At 37.2% G+C, this 15,032-nt stretch overlaps 1 protein-coding gene across 1 annotated transcript; it reads left to right on the top strand.

Annotated features, from left to right (window-relative positions):
• The first annotated feature begins 713 nt into the window (after positions 1–713).
• On the top strand, positions 714–9,942 carry LOC149298663 (protein KTI12 homolog). Its single transcript, XM_089487029.1, has 10 exons — positions 714–861; positions 3,078–3,129; positions 3,326–3,378; positions 5,045–5,111; positions 5,618–5,630; positions 6,640–6,719; positions 8,281–8,440; positions 8,549–8,611; positions 9,359–9,437; positions 9,809–9,942. The coding sequence occupies exons 1-10, from the start codon at positions 714–716 to the stop codon at positions 9,940–9,942; spliced, it is 849 nt and encodes a 282-aa protein (XP_089343155.1).
• The last annotated feature ends 5,090 nt before the right edge of the window (positions 9,943–15,032 follow it).

Here is a 15,032-nt window from a genome sequence, read left to right on the forward strand (position 1 = left end):
AAAGCACAGCCCATTTAGGCACAGCTTGGCTTCAACTGCACGCCAGCGATGTAATGGCTGCTGCCAGAAGAAAAAAAAACCACAAGGACCTCATGACATTAACAGAGTCAAATATATTCGCAACCTGCCCGTGTAACACGAACAAGCCAGAAATTAACTGTACTGCGTACCTACTGCTGCTCCGTCACCAAGAGCAACGCACAACTTCCGCCACATGACGAGGGGCGCGGTGCATGCTGGGTGTTGAACATGGCGCAGCCCAGTTCGGGTCCCGTGGGTAGTATCTGATCGGTTTAATACGAGGTATGCGGATTTCTTTTGGTAAAGCCATGAGCTATATCTATTCTATACAGATCTCATGGCGAGAAATGTAAATGCACGAGAATGTTTTATGTACCATATTAAATACAGAGCATTGCATAGCATAGCATAGTTTAAAAGCGCAGGTGCACATAGTTTATCGAAAAGCTAGTGAAAGGAACACACGGTTTAACTCACTTGTGGCTGGTTACGTAAACGAATGCATTGAAAAAAACTGCCAATTCGTTAATTTGATAACTAAAGTCTACATTTAACATCAATGTTAAGATGTACCTGTTATTCATGGCCCTCATTTACTAGTCACCTACAACACACCATATAAAGGGAATAATAATAATAATACACTTTGTGCAGAATGTACGCTGATGGCAAACATATATCCTTACAGGAAAATGCCTCTGGTGGTCTTGTGCGGCTTCCCCTGCAGTGGGAAGAGTCGCAGAGCGGGAGAGCTGCTGGAACATCTGGAGAAGATGGGGAGAAAGGTTTGTATCGTTGGAGACCATGCCCTTGGGTTGGACCGGAATGCTGTGTATGCAGGTACGGTAAAGAACATGCTTTACATGCGTGTATAAACCCTGAGCATTCATGTAACTTTTTTTTAGCAGCTATGAGGGATGAACCCTGTTATACGCAGTCATACTTTCTGCGAACAGTTTCAGAATATTATCCGATGCCTTTTTTGTTGGCGTATAACATGTTGTTTTACTAATTGATATAGCGTACACTAGAATGTATTATAGACAATATAAATAGAAACTGGTTCTGGGGAAAATATTTTAAAATATTCTTGTAATATTTATGCTCTTTGGGCACGTGGATTTGTATGTGGACTTTGTGCTTAGTTAATTTGAAACTTTGTTTCTGACAGCTGTGCATTACTGTTAAATTCTGACGTGTTACTAAGATGTTTAAATCTAAACCCATCTACATCTTAAACATTTTAGTATTCAATGAAATATTGCCTGTTTATAGTAAGTAGCTTGATTTAAAATTATTTGCTATTAAATGTAGTTCATGTTGCAAATTCATATGAATATTTTAATTCTTAAAATTTTTTTTTACTAATTGCTGTGATTAAATAAAACAAACAAAAAAAAAAATACCCCAAAAGGTAGTCATTTTAAAATAAATGGCAATGTGGGGAAATGCACACAGCTTTTGTTATAGTTCAGCAGCAAAACCTGTAGTGTATGTCTGTTTCCAACCTCACTGCAGACATGGAGTTTATTTTTGCTGTCACAGAGATTGATACTGTAGAGATGTATCAGTATTTCACAAATGCCTTATTGAGACTGATACTGGTTATATGTGGTGCTTTTAGCGGGGGGGCAGAAAGAAAAATTATGCTGCAAAGTCAGCACATAAAAGATTTAAGTTGCCAAATAATTAAAAAAACGTCAAAAAAGTGCTTATAAAATAAAGTGACTATTCAGAAAAATGGCATTTATTCCCCTTAAAAGGAATGGTAGGGTCCCAAGACCATTACAGAGAGCTTACTTGACAAACAGTGGCAATTGAATTAAGCAGGTTGGTTGCCTTTGGTATTAAGTTGGGCGTAAGTGACAGCGTAAGAAGTTTGGTCTTCAAAGGTACGAGTAACTTTGCTTAGTCCTCCGCAGTTCATCTCGAATATAGAACTAATGTTAAGTCCTGCCTTTTCTTGTACCTATGACAATTTGCTTTAAGCTTCTCTTCTGCAGTGTTAATAAAATACTCATTACCTTGCGTATCATCACCTAAACAAAGTAACCACAACCCCTTGGGTCATAATGAAAGCGCCTTTATTATTAGGAATGTGCCATCTAGGTCATGAGCTGATGCTGTTTTGCAGCACATTTTTTATTGTGTTTTTAGCAGAAAAGTACAATTACATGCTTGCTAGTGGTAATGACATCATTATTTAAAAATTTGGGATTTCTTCAAATAGGTTTGTGAGTATCTATGTCATGGACATACATTTGCTATCATGTAAAAAAAAAAAAATACCAGCGTATAGGGCAGGCATTCAAATCTTGCAGTTATAAACTGCTTTTAAATATAGAGACACATTATACACCATTGCATTTTATATGCGTACAAGTGTGACACTGTGTGACTTTGTCGCTAAGAGATAGCTGAGAGCGTGAAATGTTATTAGCGTGTGTAACAAAGCTGGCCGTGAAGAGCAACGTTGCCGATTCTGGAAATACTAATTACTGCCACCGGATTATTTCTGTCTATCTGTGCATCTATATTAAAGCAGGAGTAGTATGTGTTTTCTAACGTTAAAAAGGCTTTTCCATGTTTGTTGCATTCAAGAAACCAGCTTGTAGTTGGTCAGTGCTTAACACTAATTTATTTTATGGGCAAAATTCTGAATCAGTGTCAGTGTTCATTCCTTCTTGAATCCCAACTCTTCATTGCCAAACATGTCAATCTTTTGGACGGTGCAGCAATGATTTTAAGGCAGCCTGGAATTAAATAGATCCGCTTTTAAAATACCCAGATAAAGGGACCATTTGCCTCTGTATTGTTATTGCCTTACATCAAATGCTTTCCTTTTCTTTGCTCACCCTTTCTCCTTCATTCCACTTCCATCATTCTTGCACATTTTTTCTTTTTTTTTCTGTCCCCTCAATCAAGGCACAGGAAATGGGCTCAATACTGTGAAAATGCTAAGTTTATTTTGGTGTCTTGTCTTCTAAAACAAAAGCTTAGTTTCAAGGTGCACACAATTTTAGGACCTGCTAATTACATATTAACTTATTTTCCAGATTCCAGAAATGAGAAGGAAGTTCGAGGGACCTTGAGAGCTGCAGTTGAAAGGTGGGAAAATTATATTTTTTTGAGATTGCATTTATTTAAATGGCAAAATTGGTAGTTATACGGCGCTGGACTTTTGTGAAAAGCTTCCATGTGTCCTAATTAATAAGGACATTACGTTAAAATAAACCTTGTTCATTGGATGCAGATTTTGGCAGAGTTTTATAATCTGTTACTGAAAAAAGTGTTTCTTGCTTAGGAAGCTCAATAAAGAAGATGTTGTAATTCTGGATTCCCTCAACTACATTAAAGGTACATTAATGGCTCTGATTCGAATGAATATTAGCAGAAAACCTGCTTTTCTGATGGCTTTATGTTATCTCTATTGCCACTGCTCAGTTTTAGTTGGTGCTGTTCTACACTCATAAAATAGGTTGATTTCTTACCATAGAAGAGACTTTTGTATGTTGCTGTACCGTTGGTGTTATGAACAAAATAATAATTGTATGAAAAAACCTCAATTGCTTTTTAAATTACTCCCTGTTTAGTTCCTACCATTAATTAGTTAGCTCTAAGTGTATCAAGCTACTCGTCAAAGATGTGCTTGCACAAGAGATGTTTGGGGGAATGATTGGCATGTGTCAGATCTCCAAAAGTGGAACTTCTGTGTACAGCCAACAGCCATATGGCATTAGGGATTCCCAAATGGCATTTCAAGCATGTCCTTTATTGTATCACCTCCTCATTACCAGGTTTGACAATTTATTACAAAGGGCTCGCACTATTCAATTTCTGCTGCAAAAAGGGCTTTTTAATAACTCCCCTACCCCTCTGATTGATAATGAATACACAGGACTAAATCAGCCTTTGCGGGAGAGCCTCCCTGGGGTTGGCACTTTCTAATATATTGTGAAGTCAGGAGTTTTAAAGTGTACCTGTTCTGCTAACTGCCAGCTGCCCAAATCTCAGAGACTGGAAGTTGTCTGCTTCAAGAAAAAATATAATTCAGAATTTACATATATTTGCAGGCTAAAATTCTGAATTTTTTTCTTCGTAACGGATTATATTATATATTAACGGATCTGTATTCTCTAGAACAGTGCCGTCCCACTTATACAATTCAAAGACCATAAACTACTGGGAATTAAAGGCTCATAGCGGAGTTAATCGCACATGTAGAATATGGAATTTTAAGGCAGTTGTTTATGTGTTGGACTAAAGAAGCAACAGAAACCTCACAGGCAAGTTGGAAAGCCAAGTTGGCATTGCTCCTACTAAGACTCTCTGTCTGAGAATACCTCCTTCATAAACCACAACATTAAAATAAAAGTCAAATGTGCTTTTAAATTCTTATTTGCGAAAACCACTAAGAATTTGGTTTTACATTTCTGAATGCCTAACGTTACATACTGCCATCGATATTTTAACAGGCAGAAGTGATATATGGAATGTTAATGATCTGTGACATGCCCAATAAATCTGTTCTAGGTTGGAGTAAAGTCAGAGTTTGAATGCCAATCTTAAATCGGAGTAATATGACCCAACAGCAGTACATTACTACAATTTAAATTTCTTGAAGCCCATAGGGTTCTTTTTCTAACCAACAATTTTTTACATTGTGAATTGTATAGATATATAGCAATATTTGTCATGGCTATTATCTCTGGATGAAATAAAAACAAAATCATTAAAAAGATGGTGATTTCTGACACTTCAAGCGCAATGCTATTGTAGATTACAACTTAAGATAAGAATCCATAGTCTTCAGTCACCCCCTCAGTCAGAGGGAGTCCTCTACAAATCTTTGTCACAGGCAATTCTAGATAATACATCCCAGGAAATGATGCAGAACAGTCCCGAAAAGCTTTACTTGGGAATTTTGCCTATATATAAATATATATATATATATATATATATATATATATATATATATATATATATATATAATGTAACTCGACTAATTAAAATGTCTTTTCAGGTTACAGATACGAGCTGTATTGTCTGATTAAACATGTGCAGACCCCTCACTGCCTGGTATGTCTTAGGTTTTTATGTTTTTGCATTATGTTTAAGTTGTACCTATAAATCTAATATGTTATATTTTTGTGTAACACAACTAGATTTTTCTATGCTATGAAGTTATGACAATTATATTTAGATCCTTTCAGAGTCCCATCCATTTACATTACAGGACTGTAATAAAGCAACATCTGTATTTAATGTTTTTTTCTTCTGAATTGTATGACACAAACAAGAAGCAAAAGGTTGTAGGTGCACACTATACAGCTGCGGTATCTTCCATTTTGTACACTAATTTATTTATTTTTTGTATCGCCGCTAGATAGGATACATTTTTCAGTGTGAGATCAGTATAGTTCTGTGGGTTGAAGCTTTTGTATATGTTTTTGTATTTTACAATTAAAACTTTAGGTTACTGCTTTAAGGCCAAAACATGGATTTCCATATAAAGAGGATAAACATAGAGTCCAAATGAGTGATGCTGTCACTATGCCTTAATGATGAGTTACCTAATATTTCCATGTTTTTGTAGGTACACAGGCGGTGTAAACCCCTGTTTTTCATGACCTGTGTCCGCTTAAAGATGGCATGCTTGTAAAATAGCACTTTTTGTATATGGCTACTTACAATGTACCAATAGCATCCACTAACATTTGAAGTTAGTGGATCCTTATTTACAACATGTGTACACTAGAAGATCGGAGATAAGCAAATATATGCGGTAAATAGTCATTCTTGCAACCTTTTGTTCTAAATGGAGATATACCTATTCCTCTCGTCTCGCAACTTCTGGAATTCTCAAAGCATATGTAACAACATTATACATATAAAATATTAGATACACATTTTTAATTTACCAATATAAGGAAATGTATTAACACAATACTGGGTTAGCAATTATTAATCAAGCCATTAACAACCTTCATTGTTTTATAGTTTGAAATGCATTGATATACGGTAGTTAAAAATATATATATATTACATGGGGGTTTTTTACGCTTTATTTTGCAGTGATGTAGTAGTCAGTTTGTGTCTACATTAAGTGGCCATGTGATAGGAATGTAACTCCTCTGCAAGTAAGAGGTTTTGATTATGCTTTGCTGAAGTTCAGACCTGTCTAGCGCCACTGTCAAGGATAGAGTGTCATGCAGGTCCATTTCCACTATAGATCATCTTCATTGCGTTACCCTGTCCCATGTTTCCCTCCCCCAAAAACATTCAGGGGGTATATGTCTAAACCTATTGTTTAGACATTAAGGAGAAAACGAATCTGATCTGTTTGCATCTCTGGCTCAGCTGTCATTGAAAGGTTCGAACTGTCTGGCCACGGTGAACCTGTAGATGTCATTTGTTGATTGTGTGCCCTTCTCTCATTATCACCTCGGGTTCTGAATACCAGTGCCCTGCGATGTCGTGTATTGAATTTATTAGTAGCGAGCTCCTGTTCGTATCCTCACAATGCATCTCTGTGTCCAAGGAACCTATTCATAGGACAGACTGAGAGGTGATAATGAAGGGTTGTAGGGTGGCACTGAATACATTCTGTCCTTGCAGATCCATTGCCTGACATCACCAGAGACCAGCTCCGCGTGGAATCAACAGCGAGAACAGAGTGAGCGCTACACTCAGGAAATGTAAGTGCCAATGTGGAGAGTCAACAAACTTGGTATTAAAATAACCAAAAGTTCTCCTATGCACGTATGGTTCTCCTATGCACGTCTGTTATTGCCATCAGCATATTTGTTGCTACCACCTAAGCAGATGCTCAGGGCCATCAGCTGAGAAAAGAACTATGTGGTAGCATGACAAGAGTTTCAAGCTACATTGCTGTTTATTTAAAAAGGTGAACAAACATATTTCATTAATTATTATGTGTGTAACCTTCATTGATGTGGGACTTGGAAAATCCCAGGAACCAAGTATTCTCAGCTCCTAGATTTGTGTTTATCTTATCTTCCATCGGTGTGCGTTTTCCTGGCTCCTAAAATCGTCATCTTGCCTTTCGGAGATTGTCCTGAAACCCAAAACATGTCGCTATCGTTTATCTGTTTTTACGCAATACTGCATGTGGTGTGCACAAACTTCACATGTTTTCCAAGATGTAAAATGTCGTAATTTTCCCTTCGAGGCAAACCGAGAATAATTAATGAATGCAGAGTAGTGTATTCATTTCTCAGGAGGGCTGCAGATTTCTGGATTGGCTAGTTCAAAGCTCCCTTCACTGTACTGTATCAGATGTTTAGGGATTAGTTTGAGTCGACCAGAATACCAAGTTATTTTCTGGTTAAAGATGCATTTTCTGAAGATAATTATTGCCTTTCTACATTCCTTTATATTTAATATGGCTACATTAACTCACAGTGACCCACAAAGGTTAGCTGTTTTTGTAAGTATGGTAACAAAGTTCTTCCTGCCCGTCAGCTACGGATCCTGTGCGTATCATGCCAAGTTGTGGCATTTTATTACTTGCTGAAGGATACACCTACCTGGTTGCCTTGTTGGAATCACACTAGGTGGAAGGCAGCACGGGCACTTTGTAATAGCATGAAGATGAGCGTAAAGGGTCTTCGCTTTGTATTGATTGCATTCATTTCCTGGGGATATTTAACCTTTTGTGCATTCAGGGCCGGTTTCAAGAATATGTATGTCCTCCAAAAATTATTTTGTAACACTAAATGGTTTTAATTAGATTTTTTTTGTTTTTTCTATACATTTTGCAAGTTTAATGGTTAAAGCAGTTAGAACGCTGTAGTAAAATTAATTTTAGTATTTTACATTGTTATTCAACAGGCAAATAAGTGGGGCAGTAAGGAACAAGTAGTATTACCGTGTAATACTAAGAGCGTAATCAGAGACCATTTTATAGGACCAAACGCATTGAGTGTTTTAGTCCGCTGGGAACAAGAAATAAAACATGATGCTTTCTTAGCCAACAAAGTAAAATGTATATTCTTAGCTCCCTAAATGTCTGTGTATATATATATATATATATATATATATATATATATATATATATATAATATAATGTATATGCAGGACCTTTGATCTTGTGGTCAATGATACAATTTAGTTAAACATGGAATTTACACACCTGCAATAGTTTAACTGAATCTTTTTAGAAAAACATGGGCCCCTTGGTGTATGCTGGTCCTCAGTCAGAGCACTCCTGATGCCATCTTTGCTTGCCTCACTCAGCTTTGATGCTTTAGTACAGAGGTTTGAAGCCCCAGATTCCCGCAATCGATGGGACAGTCCCCTCTTTACATTGCATATGGATGATGAGCTGCCAGTTGAACCGATCTGCAATGCCATCTTTCACAGAAAGGCTCCTCCACCCAACCAGTCAACACAAACTGTAAGCAGTCTAGTGCTCAAACACACTATTCTTTTAACTTTATTTTCTTCAGCCTTTTCTGCTGTTTTTTTTTTTCTTTCTTAAAATGAATTCTCTCTCTTTCTTTAGCAACCACTGTCATCTACAAACTTTCTTCATGAGCTGGACAAGGTGACGCAGGAAGTTGTAAGCGTGAGTGTCACATGGCATTGTATATTTGACTTTGCTGATACACAAACCGTATACCGTAGTTTCTTATACTCTCTGTATGGCCTTGTATGACTTCCACTTCACATTGCTTTCTATTGGCACTTGGCTGGATTTACAGACATACTGTTTATTTTGTGTCAGTGTTTGCATGGGAGGTTTACATAGCTTTGTTCTGCTCCGTATACCTTGACATTTCTAAATCAACTAAATTGTTAGCTTTTGTGCACATACAATGTCAGCTGTTGTATTAGACTTGTCTGCAATAGTATTAACTGAATATTGATAGCGGTAGGCTAGAGAGATTGTAACACCTGGAGTAATATCTGCAAACATTAAGGAACATGCTACTTTACCTGTTATAATAGAAGGTTGTTCTAATCTATCGCCACTGATGATACACTAGTATAGTTTGGTGACCTGTAATGGCCTGATCTGGATATACATACATTTGTACTTAATAATATATATATAATAATATTAGAAGTAATGAGTTTCTAGTGTTATGTTTGGACTGGCAAATGTTTACCAAGTTTTTATTTATATGAGTTGTTCCTGTAATAGTTAGATATTATGTTACTTGGTTAATTGGATCCCAGGCAATTAATGATATAATGAAAGCAGGACAGTGACTCTCTCATGCTGCATGCTTTTTCTCAGCAATGTGAAGAGAGATATTTGATCATTTGATTTGTTTAATGAAACACCATAATAATTTTGCTGTATTCACAGGCTATCTTAAATGCCCAGAAAACCAGCATTCCAGGAGATGTGATTGTGGTGCCTGGAGCTACTGAAAGAATATCCTTTTCAATAGATTGACTTCACTAAAACGTAGGATCAGAAGTGAAAATTATCACTTTTAGTGCTTCTTGATTCTTTTTGTTATGTTCTTAAAATGAATCTAATTAAACATATTATAGTATGATTGTTATAGCAATAAGATTGCCCCCAAATAAGAGGGAACTAACAACTTGGTCTGCATCTCTTGGGGGTTAGGGTGTATATATATATATCTGGTCCTGAATCTGTAAGTATACATATATTGCATGTGTTTTTATTTGTTTAAATAATGATGGAGTGAAGAGCATTGGAATGGGTAAATATATTAGGCTTGCAGTGTATTTGGCATGCTGTGTTGGGTCTGTTTTGCTTTTCCTTGACTTCCGTACATAGTTCTGCCACGGATCCTGAACATGTCTGAGCTGAGGAGGCTTCGTCACCAGTTTATAAGCTACACCAAGCTGCACCCCAACGAGAACATCTCTCAGCTGGCAAACATGTTTGTGCAGTATCTGAACCAGAGCATCTGCTAAACTGCTGCCTGGTGATAGCAGCCTATTTTAAACTGATATGAGAAGAGAGTTTATATGCATTATAAGTAAATGGTGGTATTAAAGATGTATGTCATGTACAAGAGCTCACTCTTAGTGTGATGATACCTAAGGTAACACTGTGCTTGACCTGATTATTTAAGGACTTATATCAATGTACAGTCTTATTTTATTACCCTTGTGTATCCCTGTTATAATATAATAAGCAGTGGGACACTAAAATCTTTAACCAACATGCTCAGATTAAACGAGGGGTAGACAACGGGTAGCTCCGGTTATGTTGTAAAACTATATCTCCCATGATGATCACAAGGCACAAGCTGATTGAGCATAAGGGAAGTGGTAATTCATGGCGAGCAAGGAACTGACAGATGTTTATCTCTAAAATAAACCAAATTCAATGAAAAAGTCACATATAAAATTTAGTAAAATTCCACAACTGTTTACAATGCACTCCAACCCCTCCAGAAGCCATAAAGTAGACTTAAAGTGACGAAGTATATCCTCAAACTGTGGATGTCTTATTTTTTAAATGTTACCCTATAGTTTATACACTTGTACAGCTGAAGCTTATGTTTTCTATGTAAGAGGATGGCTACATCCATCACACAGTCCACTGATTCACCTATCGTACCTCCAAAGTGTACCTTTTAAGTTGCATCCTAACATATCTGCAAAGCCGCGAGCGAAATGATGTGGCTGCCACCAGCAGACAAGTGATTAGAAGACCCTGTACTATGACATTTTAAGCAATAAATCATGAACGTTTCAATACATCACCGGTGTCTTTTCTTGTATGTTTGGAAATGTGAGTTAATAAATATAAATTCTCCCTTTCTTTGCGTCTCCATTTCTCTCCCTATCACGGAAAATGTTATCCACTGATGGAGAGGATACCGGGGGAAAAATGCGGATAAATCACATGAAAGAGAAGTGAATGCGGCCTGAGGTTATGGACATGAATATTTTACGCAATTGTATCCTACTTGAGCAGCTTTAGGCAAAGAAATTGTATAAAGAGAAATATAAATGTTCTTTCGCATTTTGCCTTGGAGCCTCTGGGCATTGTGATTGCATTTTTCCTAGTTGTATACTACCAAATTCTGCATGCAATACAATGCCAATGCCTTGGATGTCTCTTTATTTAATATGACCAGAACATCACAAGCAATAAATCCTCCATATTCACATACATATTCAAATACTGTCTTTACATTTCTTGTATGAATGCATAGACAAATCTCCCCAGATTTTGCTAAAAAAAATACAAATACTTGGATATATAAATAATCTACACAATCAAATTATGATGACATGAACATTGAGCTTTATAATCTCAAACCATGATGGATGACAAGCATTCAGTAAATGTGGCCGTAGCACAATCTATGGAACATGTATTTTAATGTCCGACATATGGTATACAACTAGATGGTTAGAGTCGTGCAGCGCGTTATTAATCCCGCAGATTAATTTCCGCATGAGTGGAACGGAACCACAAACTGGGCAAGTACCTGCGAGGCGCGTACGCGGAACCATAGTGTGCGGCTGAGGTGGAGGGGGAAGGTTCGGTTGGACGGACTGGCACTGCCTGAGGGGAGGAGAATTCACGGAACGAACTTCAGGTTGCAGGCGAATGCACAGCATAAACCTTCCGAAGAATGCGTATAGTGAGCTGCTAGTGTTTCTGAAATACCATGTGCTAGTCAGGGGGCACGGGTGGCGCCGTATGTGGAATAACTTCAGTGCCGTGTTTATTGTGATTATTCAAAATGGCGTTTTTACTCGAAATATGATTATTTAGCGTAATCATATACGCTGCTTCTTTTTCTATAAGCAACGTAACTGCACGATTTGCACCAAGGGATTGTGTCATTTTTCAGTATGCCCCCCCCTCGCTTTATATTCAGAGTTGGTAATAAAACATGCATACTGCAGGGCTGTCTCAAAATCGAAGCAGCCCCACAGGATGATTTTTTTTTAAACTTTAATGTGGCGATCAGCCTAAAACATTTCAATCGCACCTGCTTATGGACCCTCTGTCTTTCTAAAGGGTATCCAGGTTCCCCCTGCAGACCTTTACAACATATTATTCTTATTCTTGTGTTTGTTGTTACCTGATTTAATACTTTATTTGTTGATTTCTTGTATCCTTTTGTATTTATTGTTATACTGCAAATATTTACTGATATGATCTTGAATGTTTTTGTTAACCTCGGGCATCTTTCACTGTATTCAAATGTAGGCCATCGACTGTAAAAGAAAAGTTGTTTTCGTGTGAATCGGCATTCTTTATACTGTGAGAGGAACTCCCTGCAATACCTATTAATTTCAGTAGGGAATTGTGCAATTACAACTATTTTGTTACGAAAAAGTAAGTATAATGTTGTTTTATATCCAAGTCATAAGTTTTAGTATTAGTTTTACCTGAAGCCCACTCATTTATACAACTAGTTCTCATTGAATCAGTATGGGGCAAGAAGCTGGATTTATAAAAATGCATGTGTTTCATTAATATATATATATATATCACAAATTTGAAATGCAAATCTTCCAAAGTCCTACAATCAGCACATATCTAGAGGGTCCTCAGATTTTTTTTTTTATTATTTAAGGAAATGATTTTGAAGGGGAGCAAACTTGAATTTGACAAGTTCCTAGCACTTAAGTAAAAAAAAAAAAGTGTCCATTCCTGTAAACTCTTTTACTTGTGCTCACTGCAGTGCTGAATTAACACTTCTATGCTTTTATCTCTGTTAAAGTTATAATGGCTGAAGGTCAAGTACAAGTAGAACTCCCTCTGATGGAGAAAGGCCCTATTTCTCAGAGCACCAAGGTACTTCATCAGCAACCACCTCCACGGTTGTGCAGATTTTTCTCCCAGGGCAGATACTGCCAGTTTGGGCGGAGGTGTCGATTTCTTCACCAACATTTGGATTATTCATCATCTAAGAAGGCATCAGAATCTTTTTCGTCATCTAAAAAGGCATCAGAATCTTTGTCGTCATCTAAGAAGGCATCAGAATCTTTGTCGTCATCTAAGAAGGAATCAGAAACTCTGTCATGTGAAACTCAGGAGCAAGCCAAAGTATCAAAGTTACCCAAAGCCAGCGTGACAGATTCAGGAGTAGCTAAAAAGCCTCCGGAAGCTCGTCAGTGGAAATATCGACCAAGAAAGCTGTGCCGCTACTTTGCTTCAGGCTACTGCTCTTTGGATGCTAATTGCAGGTTCTTGCATCCAGCAACGTTTCCGCCAGCGGCCGATGTCCATCCTGCCAGTAAAAAATCAGCCGTTAAAAATCCTGAGTCAAGAACCCCTAGTGTCCGTCCAGCAGTAGTCCCAAAAGAGATTAAATCTGCAGATATAACTCCAGAATCGGCCAGAAAGCTGAGAGAGACGGAGATTTCTCAGTTGCTTAAGAGATTCCCAAAGGATAAAGTTATTATCCAGGAAAGGGAAGATGGAAAGGTTACTTATTACAGAATCACAATTGAGCCCACAGATCCAGACTGGGTAAGTCTATGTGTAAGCAACACATAATCCTAAAAACCAGTTTAGTTTGTTGCTACTTGAAAAACGTAGAACATTCCTGGTGTTAAGCATATGAAAATTGCAATGCCCCTAAAACAATGAAGAACTTAAAATTAGGGCTGCAACTAACGATTATTTTCATAATCGATTAGTTGGCCGATAATTTTTTCGATTAATCGGATAAAAAAAATTAAAATTTTTCATTTATCTAAAATAATTTAATAAAGTAACGTAGGACGTAAAAAACAAACAGCAGAATAAAAAAACTTTGATAAAAATGCATTTCTTGTTTTTATTTCCCAACCTGCCCCCCCAGTTATGCACATTTGAGCCCAGGCTTGCCACACTGCCTGCCAGATATGCCACATACCCCCAGACATGCCACGCTGCCCTCCGCACATATGCCTTATATACCCTATATGCCATATATACCCTATATGCCTTATACCCCCAGATATGTCACTCCGTCCTCCCAAGGTATGCTGTATACCCCCCTGATATGCCATAGTGCCCTCATAGATTTGCAGACTCGTTCAGACACAATACTTTTATAAATAAATACAGGGTTAATCTTCACTGCCCCCAGGATTTAGATTCCCCTCAATTAATTAAATTAACCCTCAGTCCTCAGCATTAAATTAACCCTGAAGAAAAGACCCCATTAACCATAACTGCCCGTAAATTAACCCTAAACACCCCATTAACTATAACCGCCCCTAAATTAACCCTAAACACCCCATCAACCACAACTGCCCCTTAATTAACCCTGAAGACCCCATAAACCACAACTGCCTCTAAATTAACCCTAAACACCCCACTAACTATAACTGAATTCCTACCAGAATTCCGTTCCTTTAGCATATTTGCTCTAGAATTATGTATATGTAATAAGTGATACTGTGCTCTAAAGGCAAGTTAGTGTAGCACATACAGTATATGTGTATGATTACATTCATCATTATAAACATATATATAATTCCAGTTAGAGCCTGATGTTTTGTAAGGAATGTGCCGTAACTAGGTGAGTGTCAAAACATACAACAGTATATAGGTGTGTATATATATATCTATATATATATCTATATATATATATATCAAATGAAATATTTTCATTTTACTTCAAAGTTTAACATTGTGCCATTTTGTACACAGAGTCAGAGAAGTACTATTCATATGTACTATACATATAAAAAGTCATTTACATTTAGCAATATTTAATACATACATACAAGTGAAAATAATGAAATGTACCTATATTTCAAAACATTAATTGAGCCCTCCAGCTCGTTAAACAAATAAACCTCAGCAGATCTATTGTTTTATTCTTTGTCCTTTTAAACACACTTTTTGGTTTGGCAAAAAATACAGGCGCATTTTTAATTCAGGAACAAAAGTTTTTGTTTAGTGCCCTCATTCACTTTTTCACTCTCCTTCTTGTTCACTCTTTCTCACGCTCTCTAAATGTTTCCCTTCCATTCCTGCTGACCATGTTCGCTTCTGCATCTTCTATCTTTCATCTTCCCCTTCCCTTCTATCGTCA

This window comes from Sceloporus occidentalis, unplaced genomic scaffold, assembly GCF_023333645.1.
Source record: "Sceloporus occidentalis isolate IW3139 unplaced genomic scaffold, rSceOcc1.0.p SCAF_31, whole genome shotgun sequence".
Lineage (NCBI taxonomy): Eukaryota > Metazoa > Chordata > Lepidosauria > Squamata > Phrynosomatidae > Sceloporus > Sceloporus occidentalis.

Bases quoted from the DNA above. Each gene is read 5' to 3' on its own strand.
- LOC149298663 (XM_089487029.1), top strand. From the start codon at position 714: ATGCCTCTGGTGGTCTTGTGCGGCTTCCCCTGCAGTGGGAAGAGTCGC. The intron at 3,130-3,325 runs GTGGGAAAATTA...TTTCTTGCTTAG, and splicing joins TTGAGAGCTGCAGTTGAAAG to GAAGCTCAATAAAGAAGATG. The intron at 6,720-8,280 runs GTAAGTGCCAAT...TGCCTCACTCAG, and splicing joins GAGCGCTACACTCAGGAAAT to CTTTGATGCTTTAGTACAGA.